The 24,025-nt window shown below is 32.2% G+C and overlaps 1 protein-coding gene across 1 annotated transcript in view; it reads right to left on the bottom strand.

Annotated features, from left to right (window-relative positions):
• LOC128994326 (transcriptional repressor scratch 2-like) overlaps positions 1 to 24,025 on the bottom strand; it is a 36,146-nt gene that overhangs the window by 5,924 nt on the left and 6,197 nt on the right. Inside the window, exon 2 of the mRNA XM_054418782.1 lies at positions 132 to 439. Coding sequence (XP_054274757.1) covers positions 132 to 439 — 308 coding nt within the window. The remainder of the gene's footprint in view (positions 1 to 131; positions 440 to 24,025) is intronic.

The raw sequence follows: 24,025 nt of genomic DNA, 5'->3' as shown, positions 1-24,025 counted from the left end.
ATAATTAATAACATTTACACCCTTATTTCATTTATCATGTTGCTAAATGGTGTTAAGCCATTGATACCAACAACAGCAAGTGGTGAGTATTAAAGTGACATAAAACATATTGAACTCAAACTTATTCGCACCTGTACTTGTGGCAGTGGTGCAGGCGTGGAAGCACTAAGGTCGAGGATAGCATGAGCGGCGGACAGATCCTCCTCGGCAGGTCTCCATGGCAACGAGGGCCGGTCGTCCAGGGAGTAAGGCCTGTAGATGTCCTTCTTCTTCGGCGGCAGAGACAGAGCGGCCCCCGTGCTGGTGTAGCACATGGCCAGAGACTTGGGCCGAGGAACTGCCCTGAGGGACTCCGAGGGCGTCTGGAGGGTGGCGTAGGACGGCGGCGTGACCGACGGCTCACGAGGGAGGAAGGCGGAGTAGTGGGGAAGATCATAGCCTGCAACAATAGGAAATAAATTGATTAGACAAGAATCATAAAAGATTTTATTTTTTTATTTGTTTGGTGTTTATCTACACCGGGTTCATCATCACTTTTGAACGTCTATACTCTGACCTAATAACTGTTTCGATCTTTTGTTTGATGACATATTTTATTGGTATTCCAATGGAATCTGGGTCTGTAACGATATTGCTTAGAATGAAATCAGCGACCCAGATTTTAAGGCGAGCACTATGCAACTACCTGAAATAAGTTAAAAATCAGCTCCAATACTGTGTATGAGGTCCTAATAACCATGACAATTTGATTTAGTTCTTTTTCGACATTCTCGATACAACATACAAACATTAAGTTGGCAGCATATATAAAACAGTACTCTATATTACACATAGACACTACTCTATAAGCACCTTTGAAAGGAGAATGATTTACTGATTGATTTATATTATGTGCAATTGTGTGAATAATTAAACGCTTTTCTACTCATTAGGGTGATTACGATAACCAACAAAAATTTAAGTGTATGGTTTAATTTAGGTTGAATCTACTCATGTAACCTAACTCATATCATGTTGAAACATTCCTTAAATATCCCTAAACCACATATTTTCTTTTAAATTACTCCTAACGTAGAAATCGTCTAGTATCCTTTTCGATCACTAAATCCACAACGCGCCAGCTATTTACATTGAAAAGCTGGGAATTGCCTCTCGCGAAGGCGGGTCCTGAAAGCCTCTATTTGCTGAGGAACTGTATTAACATTCATAATGAGTCTGGCGCATTCAGCGATTGTCTAAGTCGCTCGTCGCTCGTAGTCTGCAGCGAGCACTTTCATTCCAGCTCTTATTAAATTGGATATCACATGCAAGTCGCTGTCGGCGGGTTTTGCAACTTTTGGAACTTTGAAGAGACAAGACTGTGTCGGTTGAGAAGTTGAAATTATGAAAACATTTGTGAGAGGAAAGTGACATAACTCTTTGTCGTTAGGGTAAAAAATTATAATTTCGTAAAAAAACTGTATGAGAGTTTTTTTTTGTTTTTTTTTTGCTATAGATAAAATATAATTATAACCGCAATACAAAATAACGAACCCACCCCCAGAAAGATTGTGTAGTTTTAAACACAAAAAACGTTGGAAAAGTCCAAAAAATATTATTATCAAAATAATGGTTGTAAATTGTGTTGGTTTTATTATAACTAGTTTATCGTTACATGTCCTATGGGTTTGTATTGAAAATCAGGTTCAAAATCTCGTTTGCACGTTTTATGCTTGTATAGTGCTTTTAAAATATCGGAATATAGAAAATAACCAAATTTTATGTAAATTGTGATTTACTATAAATGGTTGTCCATATTTGGAAAATTATGTTTTTGAGATCTTTGAAACAGCACACATTCAATCATAAAGTAATACTGTTTATTTCATCCTTCAAAACAGTCAAACCTAAGTCAACCTTTTTCTTATAGTAAAAAAAAAATACAATATATAACTTTTACCATGAACCTTATATAAGCCTCTAAATATATTTTTTATTTATTTAAGTTAAATTGATGAATTTAACTTAAATAAATAAAAAATATATATATATCAAATTGAATTCAACCACCGCAAGTCAAATTGGTTCTCAAGCCACCAGCCAATTCCTATCACATAAAGTAATTCTGTATATTTCATAATTCAAAACTCAGAACAGTAGACCTCATAAATCCACCCTTTCTGATTTTCTTTGGGATAAATTAATTGTACATTATACTACTTCGTATCTTAAACGTTGTACAAGCCTCTAATTTTATTTTTCAATTATAATTTTATTTTTACGGATACCAAAATTAATTTCCCCCTGATCAATATTGTGTTTAAGCCCAAAGTTTAACCGTAGCGACAGGTTTGGAGTGTACCTCATATGACAATGACTTGCCAAGTTTGCTTGTCTTTGTCAACATTCTGTGATGAAGCGCCATGTTGATGTTTGACGTCGAAACCCTGGTACAGTTGTAGGGAAACTTCCCTTCAACAAGGGCTGTACAATAAAACTACGTTTGAAAACAACCCTTGCTATACTCAGAAGTAAATTGTTGGTAAATTCGTATGAAATGTTTTTCATAAACGAGTAGTTTTGACTTTAAATGGTTTCTAACTGTATACTGTAGGAGATGTTTCTAAGAGTTAAAGGACATGTTTTCGAGTAAAAATAAGTGATGAATTAACATGGTTAAAGTAACATCTTAATGGACAAAAATATAAAATGGATATTTACTCTTTTTAATGTTAAATTTACTTTTTTGGTGTTTATCCATGCTACCAATGACATTTGGACTTTTTTTCCTAAGAAAAAAAGAGTAGGCCTAATGAATTATTTATTTTATTCAAACAATGGTGCTCAAATCTTTACCCAAGCAATGTGTAGATTTTGCTTATAGAATTGTCAAAAAAATCATCAATCCGTAATAATAGTTAAATAAAAACAATTCATTGTTGAAATAAGTGATATATTGAAGAAAAAGATCATTTGGAACATATTAAACATATGTAAGGAAATTATTTAATTGAATTAGCCTCTTTCTACTATTTGTGTTGATAATCGAATTAAAATTAAGAATAAGAAAAACACTTTATTGAACTTAACTACAGACAAAAAGATCAACTAACTTATTAACGTTAAGGACTAGTCAAGAACAGCAAACAGCGAATTCAGCATACAATATTTAATTAATACCATAACATAATTTAATTTAAACAATAGGCTAATGTCAATTCGTCTATTGTGGTGAAAATTGTATCGAGTTATCAGGAGGAAAGGAAGAGAAACATTTTCAATTAGTTTTATCGGCGGGGGCCGAGATAACAGCTGATCACACAAACGGGAAACCAACAGCGAGAATGTTCAATGTTGACTTTAGCTGAGCTCAAAACAAACACAATTAAAGCTAAAAGGCCAGCGTGGAACGCCGACGATAGACAGGTCCTCTGGGCAATCAGCTGTTTCAACAATTAAATGTTTTAAATTGTTGAATTTTAAATTAAAAAAAAACTATTACGTAAACACATTAAGAAATTGTTCCATTCAAATTATTTGAAATTTTGATAATAATATACATTTTATTACATGTTTAAATTCTCCATGGCTTCAAAATAGTTGAAAGTGTTTTATGTGTAATATTTCAATGTATTTATTTACTGACTTTGTATATTTTCGCATTTGGCTTTTTTAATTTTCTCATAAAGAAGGTCCTAACCGAAGTTTTGCTACTACAGTAACTATTGTAGACCCTTTCATAGATAGGATCATTATTTGACAGTTCTAAAACAAATAAATGACATCTGGATCCAGTTTAGATTAAATAGCACTCACAACTTACTTTATTTGTAGGAATAATTTTAAACCACTATGTGTTTATTTAATACTGTGATTGCAAATCATAGGACATAATATTTTCAAGGTGCTAGTACGGCAATGGTAAGTTTTGCTCTTAGAAATAAAAACATAGCAATCAATCTCTTTCTGTAGTAGTTATTGGTCTTGTGGTTTTAATTTGAAACGTGTTGCAAACATTTATAGCTATAATTCGATCAGTCATTGTCCACAGAACGTCCCAATGTAATCAAAACACAATCAGAAACAACGTAATCAACCACCCCTATACCTTGTTTTACCAACCAAGAAAATGAGGGTAGAGACAAACATCATTAACGAGTTAGAAGAATGCGAACAGGGCGGAAACATTGTAATGAACGGGAAATATACATAGGGGCGCGTCTGCAAATAAGATACAGCGGAGAAGATGAAAGCTAATTCAGGATCCTTATTCTGCTTGGATGATCCTGCAGGATTGTACAACAAAGGAGGTTGCAGGATCCGCGGAGATCCTGTGTAAATATGAATGTTCTACCTTCGGTACATTGACTGACTTGTGTCGTACTTCCCTTGCTGTTTACCAAAACTTTCGAGACAGGTATGTTAAAATTCGGAAGATATAATAGTTTCCTTTTAGTGTTTATCTTTCGTTAATTTGAATCACCGAAATCGTGGAATCATTAAAACTTCAAGTTTGAGAACACATTTTGGAAACTTTGTAAAACAGTTACGTTCCTTAAAAATGTCATATTCACATGTAATTTTGGTAATAAATTACAAACTAATTAAAATTGATAATAGAGTGTAAAAAGCGTGTTTAATTTAAAACACGTACGTCTATCGTATAAAATCTAGTAACCGTAGGAAAGAACGATGGGAAAATTGCAAGCAGTTGACAGCAGAACAGAAAGTTACTCGTATCATTTAAAAAACCTGAGTTAACCATCGTTTACTATAATATGTTTTCGTAATAATGAAACACTAATGAATGACGTCATCAAGTCATATATTTATTCAAATAAATCAGCAAAACCAAAAATTTTTTAAACAGTCAATTAATCTTCTTTACCGAGGAATTTCTGAAAGTTTCAACCCCAGAGAAACTCTTCATAAATCTTTGATAATGAAAGAGTTTGTCAAGTATAATGGGAATCTTTCTTCAAACTTGGCGGGGGCTTTCTGTTTGTTTTGCAACCGGCTCATTATATTAAGGAAGTTGCTCGAATTGACCTGGCTGGGTCATTTAGATTTAATTGTGTTTGTCTTGAGTGCGGCAACGCTGCGCAATGCTTTGTTAGGCTTCATGTTGACTTTGCTATTATCTTGGTCTACCCGTTTTACCCAAGGGAAATTTTCTTAATGAGTGGTGGTGGTTTTGTATAAGAAAATTAAGTTTTTGATCAGTAAACATTGTTTTTAGATGATTTAAATTGCTGACTAAGAAGACACATGCTCTCGCGATGTGGTATAAATTTAATTATCAATAGAGAATGTGTATAATTTCACCAACAGATGAGATAAAAATCACTAAGCAAATCCTAAGTAATAGTTTTTGGTAATATTTAGATTTTGCTTAGTGTTAACTTTGTGTTGAAATATTTTTGACACGAGTACTGTACTTGGAAATATTAAAAAATATTTATATTTTTATCTGAAAGTAACTATATGAAAGTTCTACAAAATTATATTTACATGTACAGCTTACAATTAATTGTTTTAGTACAAGAACCCTTTATAGTCAAACTACAAAGACTTTTAGGCAGGATAGAAACTTTCTTAATTGAAATATAACAAAATTAATCGAATAAGCAATTGTATGTTTATTTTTTGCTTTTGGCGTTACAGATTTTTAAAAGGGTTTCTCATACGAATGCCACTTTTTGGTAGTATACATTGGGAAAGTTTAGACTACAGATCATCATAGGGTTAAATTAATTAAACACATTCTTCAGGCACTTTTCTCCATCTTCATATTATTGTATCACAATTTGCGATACGAAACCCCCCTTACAGCCGATTCTAGTTACAAGTTACATGATAACGTATCTCAGCACGACAAAGTTCCACAAGACGCACGTCAGTAAAGTGGGGTTTAGAAGCGCTTGTCAAAGTTTAGAAGCGAATTTCAGACACAAGTTTCGTTCGTCGATTAGTCACGTTCAGGGTAATCCAAGCCAAACAGACTTCTACTTAGTTTGTTCAAGCTTAGCTCTTGTCTTATCTTCGACTCCTTGTTGCTCTTCAACAAGTATTTTACAGTGGTTAAATATTTTCTGATAAAGTATCAAAGATTTTTAAATATTGAAGTTGTTAGAAATTTTCTTTAATTATTTAAACTAGAAAAAATCTCTATTTTTGAATTACATGCTTATACATGCGTATTATTCATTGTTGGAAATTTGGTGGGCTTCATCATTTGTAAAACATACTCCCTTGGTTAGTATGGCTTCACTTACCTATTGACTAACTGTACAAGTCCTTAATATTACCAGACAATAGGTGAGTGAAGCCCAAAAGATTTTCATAAACGAAGAAGAGCCCCTAGATCATAAGCTTTAAAATAAAAATAATTACACTGTATAACAATTATCAATATGAAAGATATGTAAAATTATAATATATTATCATAATTATAATGGTTAAAAATTACACGTATGCATCGCTTGGAAGCTTACATAAATACGTTAAGCGATTTATGAGAGATATCCAACATTTATTAAAGGTCGCCCTTTATTAGTTGATCCTATAATTCTGTGTAGTTTTGTATTAAAGAGAGCTCTTGGTTTAGTGTGGAGTTTATGAAAAGTTCCTCCTAGCAGCAGTTTTAGATGTAGTATACAATTCAAATCAATAGCCCCATGTATTTCAGTTAGCACAAGATCTATTACACTATATTTTACATATTAAGGTCCTATAATTTAGTTTCAAGAGTTTCACCCCAAGCTCAACAAGTTACGAGCTTAAGAGTTAAGTTAAACCCCTCCTTAAACTCCTCCACCCCTATATGCGACTGTATAAACGAAGAAGAATAAGAAAAAGAATTAGCTTTTATCCTGCAAGTTGTTTGCAACATCTCGTTTGTTCAATCACACACGCATGTACGTTCTTTATTTTATATGAATTTATTTTACCTGTTTATTTTTCAATTTAGTTGCACTTTTATTACCTTTGCCGAGCTTAAAATCGTCAAAAGGTTGTGAAGTTGACATTATGAAACTGTAAAATGTTTAATCTTTCAATATTGATATTATTTTTGATTGGAAATTCTTTTGAGTTAGTTTTTTTTTTTGGGTGGGGGTTGGTTAAACAAGAGAATATTCTACTTTATTTCATTTAGAGACATGTCCTTGGACGTTTTAAATTTTAATGGAGAAATTAGTTGTTTACGAAATTTAAACCCACACATCTTAATCACACCTAATTACTCTCATTAATTAACCAGGTGTGTCACTAAATTCTGCTAATAAAACAAAACTTAAATTGATAAAACAGACAAAAATGTTAAGGAAAACATCTAAAGTGTAATGTTCTATAATAACATTCAGAATTCTATACTGTGAATTTAGCTTGAGTATGATTAAAAGTTGTGTGACCTAAGTGTACCTAAGTTACTAATATAAATCAAGATTCAGATTATATGAAGACAAGTTAAGTAATTATCCTGCATAAAAGTGAAACCAAACTCTATGAAGTAGAGTATAACATGATTTTCCCTAAAGAATGTCTACAATAATCTTACATAGCAATGTCTGAACCCCCGGGAAAGTTTCCCTGGCTGTTTGCTCTCCGTCCATTATCTAGAACCAACTCCAGCTTTCCACAAAAACTTTTGTAATCAGTGCTGTTTGTTTTGCCCTTAAAAGCGTTCCAATCAAGCAATCCCGCCTTTTCTTCGCCGTCTTCTTTTCACTCTAACGTCCTCGTTAAAAGTCAAATGTACATTCAACCTTGTGAGTTTACAGATGAAGATTTGTAAACGTGTACATACTTTCTTTTCATTTTATTTTTTATTTTTTTGAGCTATAGATTATTAGAGAGGAAATAATGGATAAAAAGTATCCACAATAAGTATGTATGTGCTGTGGACATTAAAATGGTATTTTTGTTTTGCTCTTCCTCCCTTATATTTTCCACCTATGAGAGGGGTATTTTTCAGAAGAGGGCTGCCACTATTTAAAATGTTTCCCTACACGATTAAATTGTTCAAGTTGTGCTAATGATGTTTAGTTAATAAAAACGTGTCAGTAAAGCTATAAACTAATCTAACCTAACCAAAACTGTGGCTTTTCCTCAGTTTCAACAGTGGCGGCCCTCTTCTGAATAAGACCCCAAAAAAGGAGGCTAGTTGCATAAGCAGCAATTCTTAAGAGGATTTTATTTATTTATATTATGATATCAGCCCAAATTGCATAAAAAATTGTGTAAAACGGATTTAAGTCAACATAGAAAGCAGTACAATTGACGTAGCCCACAGAATAATATATTTTAAAATCCATGTGTTCATTCTCATAACTTGTCTAATGTACCCGAAAGAACTAAAATTGTACAATAAAATCAACATTTAAGCATTGTAAGCACTCTCAAGAAATTACCCAAATTCCTTTGTTTGCCGTAATGCGGTTTGCTTACTCCAACAGCCTCGGCTTGTCCAGATTGTTCAAACCATTGTCCAGACAGAGTAGGCTTAAAGGGGGAAACGTGTATTTGCTTAATAAATGGGGCTCCATTACAACGCTGGGATATTGTAGCCCTTAATTTTGTCTTAAGCATTCATTCAGAGTAATTTTAGAAACATTTCCTTTGGATCTGTAGAACTTTTTGTAGACGAAAATATATTTAAGACTTTAATTTAATTACTGTAGTTACAAATGTATGAAATGATTTTTCTGTGAACTATACAATGGTTGTTTATAAATTGCTAAGTGTTTGTCATGTAAAAGAAGGAAAATTTGTGTCCTGCGTTATACCGTGAAATATTAAAAAATTTAAAAATTAACAATTCCAAACATTTTACTGTCATTATTGAGCGTAAGGAAATTACTAAAAATATATTCAACAGGGAGAGACAAAGGTAAAATATAAGTTGGTAAACTTTTAAGTGACACTTGGAAAACTCTTACATTAAAACAAAATAAAGAGACAAGAATTTCCACGAGAATTTAAACTTCTCTGACAAAGTCCTGAGTTGAATACCGATTTTCTTTTTACCTTAATTTTTCTTTAATTACTACAACCTAAATTTCTTACTTCATCTGTTACTTTCAACTCTAGCCTAAGTAAAAATATGAATACTGAATATCTGAATCTAAATACGGTCTGAATAAACTACATAAAGTTACAAAATATAGCCTATTGTATCTAAAAATATAAGTTACCCACACACAATGGTCACAAATTAAATTGATGTTGGGAATAAGTTGTAAACAAATCCATGTCTGCATACCAAGGAATATTTGGATGATTTATGTGCAGAATTTGTCCCTCGTCTTGGGAGAAGCTACAAAACTGCAGGATCCTGCCTTGAATAATAACAAGCTTGAATTAGCTTTCTTCTTCAAGTCTGCCTTTGTTGAAACTCAAACATTTGCAATCACCAGACGATTGTGGTCGTTTTAAATTCTGTTTGTTAGGTTTCGTGAAAATAAAATGTTTAGAAAAGTTAAACCTTACTTAGATGTACTATGATGGGTGGTTTATGGTTGAAAACCATCCACGATTAGATATTGTAAGTATATGCCAGTAATTAATTTATATATAAGCGATACAAGGAAAGTTAATTGTATCCAAACTCACGCAAAATATACGTAATTCTAACATTTAGTTGTTTGTTATTACTTTGTTATTTTCAGTCACGTCTACTTTTATCATTTAGAACATTTAGTTCTACCTTTGACTATTAACAACAAACTACGAACCATTCCATTTTTATTTGTTGCCGTTGAGAAACTTAAATTTCTTTGTAAGTTTTCTGTATTAATTTATTTATATCCTCTATATCAATTCTGATTTATGTTTGATCAAGTTTTTGAATTTAAGAACCAATTACTCTTAAAGTAATGGTTAATGGTGGTGCTTAATGGTTAAGGTAGGTATGGATAGTTTTATTTTTATTTTTATTTTATGCTATTGTCGACTGTTTTATTTTACACTAAATATAATATTTTAATTTGATAGGATTTTAATTTGATTCGAGACATTGTCTGTGTACAAAAAAAGCTACTTAAAAAAGCCCTAAATTCACTTTGTTATGATGAAACAACTCTTACAGTTGAACAAACATAATTTAATGTGAACTGGATAGGTTCATTTTGTTGATCAAACTATGTGATTATTATTTTCATTTATTCAAACTTTTTCCAATATTATTATTTTACCAGCAACATAAAAAATATCAAGATTGAATTGATTATAAGTAATAATGAAACTTCGTCTGAAGTGTATACTCATATTATTATCACAATAGTATTTGTTTACTCCTACCCGATGAAACTGTTTGGAAATAAAATCTTAATTGGATACAAACAATAAAGACATTAATGAAGTTATAATGGTCCTCTCGGGGCTGGATTAATGCCATAATAACAGGGAGCCACCAAGCCCGACTATTGATTCCACAGAGCTTGACAAATGCTTTGTTTTCCTCAGACGAACAATTAAATGCTTATTTCAGAGACGCCGGTGCACTTTTAATGGAGGTAGAACAATTTTGACAATGTATTTTTTAACGTTCATTTAAGACTTATGAAAAGAAGTGTTAATAAACAGGATACTATTTAGTTTTTACTTTATACAATTAAGTGAGTTTCAGTTTTAAACGTTTCGATGAGTCACTTGGTTTATAAGGAAAACATCCAACATGAAAGTATAAAAATATATACTTTAATTTTAATGATAACCTGTCAAGACTAAATTTTCTACATTTCAGGATTAGAACAATTATTTTTAAGTATTAAGAACTAAGATTCAATTTTTTGCATTGGTATTTTATAGTTATTTTAGATAAAAATAAGCCTTTCTTTGCACAAATATTTTTTGTTATTGCCACACAAACTTTAATAACTAAACTTTATGATATATTATTGAATTCAAAAAGTTCATAGTGAATAATAAACCCATTTAACTTTAAAACCACTCACAACGCTTATCAAAACCACGCATCTGCTCTCGGCACTGAAATCTTATCAGACTTCATCTTATCAATTCAGTTGCTGTCAGAACATCTTCGGAGTTTTGACACAACTTTATCCCGACTTGGAAGTTTGACAGAATAAACTTAGAAGCCGGTGAAACAAAGTGCAAGGGAGGCTAAAAGGAAAGTGACATAGAGTAACGCTTGTCGAAGTTTCGCTTGGGATTTGGAAGTTTCACAGCTAAACACGCCAGGCTTGAGCTATTAGCTCTAATATGTTGAAAATGTATCGAATTTGTCTTAAGTATGACGTGCATCTTGAAAACCAGTTTTAGATTATGATTTTTGCGTCCTATCAACGTATGGATGGATAATGGATGTGATTTTTTTGGGACCAATTATTGTGGTTATAGAAATGGTGTGTAATAAATGTACTTAGCATAACGTTAAAAGCTGTAAATTTATACAGGAAGTTTTGTCAAAGCTTTAGGCAATGCAAGGAAACTCTAAGCTGTGAGGTGTTTGTCTTTTACTTAGAAGTGGACTCAAAAAAGATTTCCTCTGAGGTTCTGACTTAGATGTTACCTTAGACTTGTTTAGTTTCTCTTTGTATTTAAGTTGATGATAAACTCTTGTGACAGGAGTTACTTGAGAATTTGCAAAAAAGAGAGTTGTTCGCTATAATTTGCATGCTATTCTGGAAACGTTTGAGAAATAACAAGTAGTTTTGTCGAAGTATAATTATGTTATGTATTTAAATGTATATTTTAAATGTGAAAACTCATAAATAAATTAATATATTATAAACCGTTTAGTACCAACAGATAAAAAACTATGCAGTAGCAAAGTATTGATTACCATACTAATCAATATATTCTAAGGTAAAAAATTGTAGTTACCATACTAAACCATTTATACGAATCCCGACAACTCTATAGACATTGTTCAATAAAATTTATTCTGTCTCTCTAATATCACTTAAGAACTTTATCAATTAAATGAAGAAAAGCACAATCACTCCTACAAAATCAACACTGCGATGAGATGAATATTTTAAGGACTTATTTTCAATATGGGTCTGATAAATTCCAATAAGACTTAATAACAATCAGTCCTTAGAAAGCTGTTGCCTCCAAGCAAAGATAATCAAGGCCGTAATGGAAGTATAATGGCTGTTAAAGTCAGATAAATGATGAAACGTTTGTTCCAAAGTCCACGGCGCCTAATATTGATCCCGTCTTATTGTTCTTTGTTCGGGTTCTTCCATCGAGACAATTAAAGGCCTAGACATTAACCCTAATCGCAAAAAGATCTCAGCGTCAAGCAGGACCTTAAAATTCCCAGGGTGTAAAAATTTCAAACGGAAATTCCTTTTTCCTTTCCCCTCCCGTTTAATTTATCCTAACAGCCCAGTTCTGGTCCGAATGATTGTTGCCCGTTGTGCGCTCCTCTGTAGCCAATTTCGACAAAAACGGCGCGTATTCGCTTAATAAATGCGCTTCATCTGTAACACTGACGCTGGGCCGGGGGCTTAACCCCCCCCCCCCCCCTACTTGAGTGCCACTTTATTAGGCTTTACGCTCCTTACTTTTATTTATTGCTTATTCACACCTACCCATTCCCAAGTTGTTTGTTTTTATTCGAAACAACGAAAATTTTAAAGAAGGGTTTAAAACTCATTTAACATTTTTTAGACCCTATGAAAAGTTCCTCCGTTTGAAAAGTCAATGAGAGTATCTACAAAATGTTGGTCATAAGTTTTATAACCCAATACACAGCCGTAAGTGTTAACTAATACTAATAACCATTAATAAATACCGTTTTTACTTAATTCTTAGTACAGAAGGTAATCATTTCTTTATATTTCTCTTGAATTGCCTCTTATTTGATATGATTTTTACATTACAACGGTCAAGACCATTACATGGTTGATTAATTAAAGCTTTGCTTATGATTATCTCATAAATGTATAGGCTAGTTAATTACAATGCCTTTTGGCCTACTGTAGACACTCTTAAAACTCAAATGAAATTTGGAATTACTATACTGTGTAAAAATTTGTTTTCCAACAATTATTTTTAAATGCTGCATGTTAACTAAAAATTTGCCATTTTGAATATATAAGTTCATAAACAAATTAAAAATCACATTAAAAGGTGTTATAATTATGCCTAACTGCCTGGTCAGATGCTAAATCCCATTTCTCTGAGTTTCTAGTGTAAATTTCTATACTTACAAACAATAACCACAGTAATAATGTATAAACTAGTATTAAAAACAGTAATTTTACTTTTATAACTTTACCAACATTAAAATTCATGTCTCTAAAATTACGTTTCGCCACCAGCCTTTACGACTGAGCCTGAATTACACTTGTTAAACTTTAATCCCTGCACCAGCTGTTGTCTAATATCTTGAGAGGGAAAGTCGCAATATACCGTCAGCTGTTCCCCAATTAAACAGAGGCAAAACAAGGCTACTTTTGGGCATTGTGTCTAAGCCTGTTAATGAGGAGGGAGAAACCCCCTCATTGCTGCTACATTTGCGCATGCAAATGAGAATGTGTTCTTCAGAACCAACGTAAACGCCTGACCGCTACCAATAACAAAACTGTGGCCGCTCATTGAATATACATAAAGAGAATTCAGCTGAGTACAACCTCAACAATTTACATAGAGAAATATTATGTTACTACGGGGTTAGGGTCTCAATGTGTGTAGAGATGGTCAAAATTAATTTGGAAATTAGTTACGGTAGAAATTGTCGTTTTTACAATGATGGTTGGTATGGTGAAAAGGTGTGAAAAAAAGGAAAACCGACCTTTATATAGCTAAATCCATATCAAAAAGAAACTCTCAGGTATTTTTTTTATTTTTTATTAAAAAATTGTTTATTTTAATTTAAATTCATGTTTAGTTTGTGGCTATAAAAATATAAAGCATAGATCATGTCAAAAACCAGACATTCTATCTAGCAACAATTAGATAAATATAAAAAAATACATCGATTTTTCTACACGGCAGTTTTAATTGTACATCTAATTTTTCTTCAAAATATCAGCTACGGTGTTTGGATATATATATGTGAAAATTAGATTAGTGGTGCTACAAAATAACATCTTAGACTACACTGTATTGACATTATTGGGTAATGCCATACAGAAGCGATGTTCAATACCCCCGCCAGGGGCGCTGGCGTCGCGTCGCGTTGCTTTATTTATGGTAATTACCTTGCCAGATGTTTGCGATAAAACGTACTCTGAAAGCCTGCGAAATATCTGCAAAGCTACTTTCTGTCGTTGGCAGAATTAAATCTACTTATAAAAATTGTACTTTTATTTTTTTTTTCATAATATCTTTTCCTTTGGTATTTACGTATTATACCGACCACACCGATAAATCGACTTCCAAAAAAGATTTTAATTAGTTTAAATAACAAAATATTCTTAGCCTAACCTAACCTTAACACCCTTAGGTTAGGTTAGGTTAGGTTATAATTATTAGGTATGGTCGGTAATATGTTAGTACCAGTAAGTTCATTAAGAAACGAGCACTGTTCTCAATTGGTATCCGAAACTTAAACCTCTTAAAAAATTAGAAGAGGTAATAATTACTTACATACTACATATTGTATCGAAATTGAAAAAGAAACTTCATTGGATTAAAAACGTAAAGCTATGATTGTTCACAAGGCTGTAATTAATGATCCGCAATCAAACATAAAAAAGTTGTAAATCAAATGTAAAACGTTAATGAAGTAAACTAGATAAACCAAAAGCCGGGTCATTTCAAAGCGTTCAAACAATTTAATTAATCATCAACAATCCAACGAGGGAAACACCTGTATCACCCTAACGATGATTCTGCGATAGCCCTTTAAATGAAACCAATATTATGGTGAGTATTCAAACAATGCCGTATCCCGCCGGCGTTATCTCGGGGTTTGTCTGTTAAAATGCACGATAACGCAAGGGAGGGGGTGACTGCGTGCAGGGGTAGTTAGGGATTTCAGATTTGAGCGATTACTGACGTAGCCCTGTCGAATCACGAAAAGTGGAGTTCACTTAGGTTTTCTTCATTTAATAGATACCTCTAAAATGTCTAGTATGTATCGAAGCAGGTTATTTAATCCGAAACAGCCTGATATTAAAAAAAATATTTTAAGTGAGCTGTTAGATAAGTCTATAACTTATTCATTTACGGTGCAATAATTGTTTGGATAAATATTTGATAAAATATAAACCAATAAAATATTTGTAAATGTTGAGGTATGTTACATTTTGAAATATTACATTTCTTTGGTTGTAAGTTGAATATAAGTGACCTAATAAAATGCCTCTCTTAAATTACTGTCCCTTTACAAAAAGGTTCCTTTGAAATCAGGGTTATTTCGAGATTCCAGATGAATTAAAATAAGTAAGTTGAGCAATAACAATAATCCTCGCTTAAAAATTTGAAGGTTCGATTCCAAGCGGGGTTGAATTTGAACTCATTTATTTTTCTAACAAAAAGTCTACGTTAGACAGTTACAAAACCAGGGTATGGACCGTTCCAAACAAAAAATAACAGTTCTAATAGAGTTTTTTTAAAGTATCAAGAAAAAAAGCAACAAGTACCAGTCTTTGATACATATAAATGTTTGTTGAAAAAATATATTTTCAATTGCAATTGGAATAGTATAAATTATTTTTGATTCAAGTTCTACCACAAGATATTACGAATCAGTCATGTTTTTATGTATGGGTTGCCGGATGACTGCCCCCCGGAAAACTACCCCCCCCCCCCAAGCAGGTTCCTGCGTCATATTGACGTCAGAGACCGGGGGGGCAGTTTTCCAGTCACGGACACTCAAATTTAGTTGTCAAACAGTTCTAATCTAACCTAACCTAACCAACCAAACTTGCTGTAACAAATCTGTTTTATATTCACCATATGCCTTTTCTATTATCCAACGGAATTACTCGAATTAAAATTAAAATTACATAGCATGATTTGTCAAGGGGGGGTAGTATTCCAGTCGTGGACACGGCTTCCATATTGGTTAGTTAGCAGATTTTGTGACGTTACGTTTCACCTGGGGGGTAGTTTTCTGGGGGATAGTATTCCGCATCCCCCTCAATATAGTCCACACATCCCCACATGTTCGATCATATGTGAGTTTGTGTGTGTTGATCTGACAGGGATTGTGGTGTCATTTTTCCACCCAAATGTCACAGCAAATGTTAATGAGCAACCGCAGGTCACTAATGATCCGACAAAGGTCATCTGCATTCGGACCGAAACTGGAATTAAATTAGTATTGATTTCCCTCCCCCCGGCAGAAGCACGTTTCGCTTTATTATTTCATACGCTCAGCTGACTATCGTGCTCTGCTAGAGAGGGGCCTAATTCAATTTTGATAGATTTGTTGTCTCGACTTTCTGCTAAAAATTCTGTTAAGGTATAATGAGATTAAACTTTACATTTTTCCATATTGGAGTTAATTGGTGTTTGAAAAATTTCTCGATGGTTGATTAGAGATTTAATATAGCAATGCATTTCTTAGTTGCTTTTTAAATATTAAAAGATACAATCGATTTTAATTAAACAAATTATATAAAAAATATCATTTACTATCAACTATTTACCTATTTGAATTTCCTATCAAAACGAATATTTGTAAGTACATTTTTATGTATTGTACGTGTTAATAATGGATAGTAAAATTGATGTAATAAAAAAGATAAAATTCAAGAGATGGTTTAATGAACATGATTTTCTAAGAACTGACAAATGTAAACAAATAATGTAAATAGAAGATTAACAATTAATACAACATATGATTTGTTCACAAAAGGCAGGCAGAACATAGTATTCAGAGAGATTCAGAAAGAACTTCTAACAGTAGGGGAAAAACAAGCTGAGATAGTAATATAATTGTTTTTATTAATGAACTATCAGTGCCTAAGTGTTGAATTGTAATTTAGAAAAATATATATGTTACTGCAAAAGACCATGAAAGCTTTAACATCAATTACTTTTGAACACTTCCTTTCAACCTTCTCTTTGCAAGTCGGATTTAACTTTTTATAACTAAAAATTAATCGAATGGTACAGTAATTTTACAGTAGTGATATAGTTTTATCGCTCTCCACATAGTCCAACGCACAACATATAGTCAGTAATTCCACACAATTATAAATTATACCCAACTGAAACGCCACAATATATTGTCCGCACCACGCTTTATGTCAAAACCAGTCATTACTTCCCATACAGCTTCGCAGGTCCGTGAAATGGGCAATATCGGCAGCATTCAATTATTTGTTGGCAATACTGTGCTGTATTAGGCAATGTTATGGCCCGTCCCGGCGCTGAGCCTATAAACCCACGCGACAAATTAATATTTTAATCTCCCTATACGGATCATTCAGCCCGGTTTTATAATTACAAACATCCCTGGGAACGCCGATATACTTGACAAATTGACGACCGATGTGAGCAGTTATGTTTTTCTTCAATATGTCGAGCTCCCCTCGAGTGGTATTGCCGAGAGGGCAGAAGGGTGATAAGGGTTCTTTTAGAAAAATATATTTTAGCCTGAATTGAACTAAAGTAAAAACAAGGTAAAATATTAAGATGTAAAATTTTGCTTTCAATTTTGTATTGAATTTTTTATATAATATATCGCATGTTATATGTAAACGCCAGGTATTCGATAGCAGTTGAAAGTTTCAAATCAAAATATAACATACTATTTAAACGTTTTGACTCTAGGGTTGTGCAATGAGTACGAAACTAGGAGTTTTTTTGGAACATATTTTTCCATTTCCAATTTTGAAACTTGTATAGTCAAGAATTTAACTTAACCCCCTGAATGTTTGTCACTAAGTTAATAAATGGTAATTTGTTAAAAACTTAAAATAGCTTAAAAAACTTTAATTTTTTTTTACAAATGTGCAATAAATTATTGCCTTTGCTTTTACACCACGAATTAATTTCAATCGTGACTAACTCACAGTTAAAATGTTAGGCTATACTAAATTTTTAAAATATGAACTCCAAAATAATTTTTGCAGAACCAACAATTTCAAATCCCAATCCAAACACTACTGGCAAGGGTCAACAATACTAATTCAATTCTAGTTGTAGAATGCAAATGTGACCTTTGCTGAATAATTCCCAACCCGCGGTCGAAGCCCATTAACATCGACCCATGTCAATGTGGGTCCAAAAACCACCAGTAGCGTCCATCAAAAAACACCCTTACACTGTGGATATAAATGGGGAAAGTACAGTTTGTGAACAATTGAAAGTGTTACAATGCCTAAAAACTATGGATAGAAAAATTTAGAGTTATTTGTTGTTCAACTTTATGTCATATTTTTGTATTAAGTCATATTTAGATATTTTGCGGTAGCAAATGATTTTTAGGAACTACAAATAACGGTATTGTAACCAGGTAGCGTTTAAAAAGAGCCTAGAACGTCGTGTATATGGTATAAATGAAAACATGAATTTAGTCATAAACTTATTAAAAAACGAAAGCATTTACTTAAACTATTAGGGTTTCTGTGTATAGCAGAGTAGATAGATTTTTTAAGCCTCCGAAGGTTGCAGGTTCAATTCCGATTCGTGCCTGGGCCGAAATATTAGTTTTTATATCAGTTAATAATGCTATCTAACAAAAAATGGCTTTGTTAGTAACAAGAAAAAGGTTTGAACAATTTTTTTTACGGAGAATGTTAAAATTGCCAATCACGTAAATAAATAAAAATTCAAAATTTGATTTCTGAGGTTTAGTTTATATTCTTTTTTATTCCAAATATTTGGTGTAAAAGGATATACATTTTGTATCTAAGGAAACTGCATCACTTGAAAATAAATTAAAGGTATTTTTTTTAGTGTAATATAAAAATTTCTAACCAGAGGCTGTAATTGAACAACCAAAATATTCAAAACCGCTTTAACCCGTGTAAAATATCTCCAAAACATCATTTATTCGTTTTTCTCATCCCGACGTAATCCGAGAGCTGTAAACTCCCGTCAGAGCTTTCGATGACAGATTGACAAATGAACATTCTCGACTCATCCTGAAAATTCAAAACATGCATCAATGCTTCAAACAAACTCTCCCTCTTTTGGGGAGATTGGAATACAAAAACACGGGAAAACGTTGAAATGTTCAAATTAAGTCATAGCATCGGTATTCAAACTTATTTTCGTGTTTTCTCGTTCTAAATGTGTTTTCTTATGTTATTCGATAGCTTGTTGCGGAACTTTTGCAAGATCAGTAAAAAATTAAACCATGCAACCGCAACAATCGCCTAAGAAAATTTTATCTTGATTGAAAATGTCCCTAATAGTATCTCTCATAACACAAAATTACCACAGTGAAAACTAACTTTGCACAAAGTATTTTCTCCAATTTAGTGGTTTTGATTCAGTAATTACAACGCTGTATCAAAAGTGCTATTCAACTCAACTAATTGACAAATAAATTGAGTGGAATAACTTAATTATTGTGTAATGCGTAGACCCATTCAATTTACTATATTTACTGTATTGGTAATAACTACTGTAGTGATTGAGTAAATTGTTTCAAGAGTACCATTTAATTTTAAGTAATTTCAAAATATTTAATATTTATTTTGTTTAGAATTATTTTGACGTTTTTCTCTTTATGTGGACAAATACGACATCGTGTCTAAAAAAGACCATCCATGCATTAAATTTGCATAAATAACAGTGAATGTGACAAGAGCAAGTATTAACTAAATGAAGATTTTGAATTCTAAGCAGAGACATACAAGTTTTGGAGTCACAAGTTCATCAAGAAACGTCCCAAACTTAAATCTCATGTCGGGAACAGCCTCGCAGCTTCCGTCGTGGGATAGAACAAGTTTGCAAGTTCTGTGTTATAAACAAAAGAATTAATAGAGTTTTGTAGAACTTTCAATTATACAAAAAAATAACAACACATTGAATTCTGATGTATTCATTTTGAATTTAACATTATTTTTCATCCAATAACGACCGGACTAAAAAGGAATATTCTGTAGAAAAAATATTTGCACTAAAACCACTGTGGAACAGTATGAGAGTTCTCCAAGTGGTTGGAGGCAAAATTACAAAGGTAAAATATTAGGTTCAAAGATGACAGCACATTCACAACCATCTCAAGGTACAAAATCTTCCCCAACAAATTTACGTGAAATAATTTTATTAGTAAATAAACAGCTAATCTTTTTGGAACACAAAATGAAATCAGGATTTTAAATACTATACTTCGTTCACAATATTAAGCGGGTTTAGGGTAAGAAATCTGTCTCCTCCAATTGACCCTTACCTTTAAACAGCTGATTAAGTAACATACATTATATACAAAAAAAAAAAACTGTGGGGAAACTTCCCCTTAAACCGCCTAAATATTGTAAACGAAATATAATAAACACACAATTTACTCATTTTTTTCACATAAAACACTTTGTAGGAGCAAAAAACAATATTAAACACAAAATATTTAAATAAAACCTAAGTCATTTTAAGCATTGGAGTATTCGTTCAATACAGAATCATTAAACCGGCGCCACCGTTCCAATACTCGCGTCTATTTACCCGCGCAAATCCCACCCAAACGTCAATCTATGTTGATTTTCCCGCCATTTTTAATGCGATTAGTGTTTGTCATGGTATTATCCGCTTTCCCCTCAACCACTCCACAAAACACTAATGTTGTCCTGGCCACAATTCAAGATAACTGCGTTATATAGATGGATTTGTTTTATTGACAGCTTCAATCGCTTTAATGTAATTAGTTTGGTTGATTCCTCTTCAATTAGTGTTCAAATGGACGGGCTTTGTGTTTTAATGACGGAGGTTTGTGAGTTTTTCACGATTTTAATGAAGTTAGAAACCACAAAGGATTACGATCTGCTTGTTAACGATGAACTCGATATCGTTTGGGTTTTAGATGTGGTTTTCACGACAAAAAGTGGTTTTTATGATATATTTGTTGAAATTATTAAACATTTTATTACTTTTTACCTTCTCTTTGGATTGCCATAAAACGTTTAATAATAAGACTGCAGCCACAATTATTTCTTCATTGGTATAAAACAAATTACAATCGTAAATGAAAACTTTTAGTGAAGTTAATGATTTGGTTTTAAACAAATATTCAGTATATTTCAAAAACATTTTCGGGTTATAACCGAGAATTTTTTTAAATGCTTACATACTGGTATATGGAGTTAAAAACACAAATTGATCTATATCAAGTATCAAACTATTTTAAAAAAAATCAACACCCCTGCTAAGAACTATCTATTTACAGCTTACTGTATTTAAATTTTTCAATCCGTACGATAAGATTTTCCAAACAGCTTCAATATTTTCCTTTTTATTGAATAGATTTATTGAAATTACAAAAACATTTATGTATTTGATTTTTTTTTTTTTGGAGAAACTCAGTAAAAAGCACACTCGGCTTTACCCATTTCCGAGCGGCTCAATCGTTTAAATGTGATTACGGCGGGGTGGGTTTCATTTTCATTGGAACGATTTGGGAAAAAGGGTTTCATTAAAGGGTTTGAATGATTTTGGTTATTCGTTCGCATAAAAAGCGACTCTTTGTTTCCACGCAGCTTTAACGTTGGGAAAAATAACAAATCTGTCTCGTCAAGTTAACCCTCCTTGGCACGTGAACACCAAATGCAAAAATAGTTTTAATGTAATATATTCTTAGCACTAACAAACTAAAATCTAAGCTTTATAGAACATTTAAATGTAATTTAATTTTTGTTTTGTTAGGTTTAGTTAGAATGTTGACTATAGTTTGTTAACAACAATACATACGAGTAATATGAAACATTAGCAGTGTTTAATTTTTTGTATACTTTATTTAAGCCCTTGGAAGCTAGCTGCCACCTTGGATGATCGGCCTCCTTGGATGATTCCAAACAGCTGCTGAAGAGTTATTTATCATTCAGCAATATTTTTTCAAACACCAAAGTGAAAATATTTTAAATTTATAGGACACTGTGAATATACAATCTTGAATTTACCCACCACAAGAGCTATGCTAATTTCCTTTATTTTAAACAGCCACTGAAGAGTTATTTATAATCTAGTAATGTATTTTTTCAAACACCAGAATATTTGCAATTTAAATATCTAGTTTACTGTGAGATTGGAAATTTTCTTTGGAGTTTTAAATTGTTTTATGAGTTAGAACGTCTAGGCTCAAAGGACTCAACATAAAAAAAAATATATTTATACTACAATATTAGATATTTGGTATACTATTGTAAGGTATAAACACCATGTGAACAATTTGTAGTCTAAAGCAGTCTCGTAGATACAAAGAACCTAGGAGTCAATAGATCAATACTAGTTTCTACAGGGACCGCCATCTTCCAAGCCGCCATTTTGTTTTTTTTAAACATGTTACCTTTCAAAATATTTTAAAATTATTTTGGAAGCTTCAAATATTATCTTTACTGATGCAATAAATTGTAAATGTTTGTCAAAAACACTTGGTATAAAAATGTGAATTTTATAATATGTATTTTATCTCATATATATTTGTTTCCTATGATTTTGGGAAACTTTTATACCACTCTAAGTGGAAATGGAAGTATGACCTCTCTATTTTGATATTGAACATTTAAAAACAGTAAATAAACTTCTTAGGTGCAGTCGGTATTTAAGAATGGTAACTTAATAAAATATATAAAAGTATTTATAGAGTCACTGGTTTCAATCACAAATGGGACAAACATCCTGAACTAGATGTACCGGTACTGAAAATTTTAAAAAATAATAAAGACAGGTGCTAAATTTATTGCGTTATTATACTTATTATTCCACAAGTCTATAAAATTTGAGTGTAGCTTTAATGATGATTATCTATGTTTATGTATAATTGGGGATTTGCAAATGTATAGGGTTGATGGTGAGTTATATTTATACTCTTATCAACTCATAACCATATATTGACATTTTGTTACCTACTTCAGTGTATGCAGTTTTCCATTTATTTTACGGCAATGCACCATTTTAAATTTGTTAATGTGTTATTGGTGACAGTTGTAGAACTTACAATCCTAGGATGTCCATTAAAGTTTCTTCCTTAACCAATTAAGGATGTTCCTCTGAATATGACTATTAATATTCATTCATCCTGAAATTTACAATACATTTGTCTGTTACAAGGCACTAAAAACACAACAATTACAACTTAAACATTTAACGTCAAGTTGCGCAATTAACGTAACAGCTGTAACGTTTACTTCCAAAGTGGTTCTGTCAACAAATGACGTCATAAACTCTACTATCAGCTGTGGGGAACTTACCGTGCGTGTGTGCGTGTAAGTGCAGAACACGCTCCGGCTCCGCGGAACTTCAATCGATGGTGTGACACGAACAAATATACCTGTCGGTCGACTTGGAAGCTAATCTAAAGTCTAACAAATGGCCCTTCCATATCGATTCTATCCGACATCGACTCCTAAGTCGGCACAGGACTTTGGAAGATTTAGTTATTTGAAATGCCAACTTGATTTTTTTTGTATAAATGGACGTGGAACTTTAGCTTGCCAATGTAAAAAATATATTTGAGAGAAAATGTGTTTTCTTAGGTAAAATTCGTTAACGTGTTAATAGCTTTAAAATAATGTGTTTGAAAAATTTGTTTGCTCATGTTTTCAATTCAAATTTGCACAACAAAAAACAATAAATATTAAAATTCTACAACCCATAAATTTATTTTAAATTGCATAAAAGATAATTCTAACTTATAATGTTATTTACTCGAAACGGTTAGTGTTAAAACTTACTAAATACTTGAAAACTTAGTTTAATTAGTGAATGATCAGTGCTACACGGACATGAGCTTGTATGTTAATTTTCGGTATAATGCCAACACAAAAATTACTTGAATTGCTTATATATGAAATTTTAAACTCTTTTGGTTTGAAAATTAAAGCTGTGTAATTAAACTAAATTTTACGGAAAGGGTGTAATAGAAATTTATATATTTTTTTATCAAAATATGACATTTTTAGTAAGGAAAAGTTAGCAAAAAAAAATAATTTTTAGTAGTGAATTTTCTATGTTA

Source organism: Macrosteles quadrilineatus, unplaced genomic scaffold, assembly GCF_028750875.1.
Source record: "Macrosteles quadrilineatus isolate MER2022 unplaced genomic scaffold, UCM_ALF_1.0 Scaffold_5__1_contigs__length_97177068, whole genome shotgun sequence".
Lineage (NCBI taxonomy): Eukaryota > Metazoa > Arthropoda > Insecta > Hemiptera > Cicadellidae > Macrosteles > Macrosteles quadrilineatus.
This window is presented reverse-complemented; position numbering and strand designations above follow the sequence as displayed.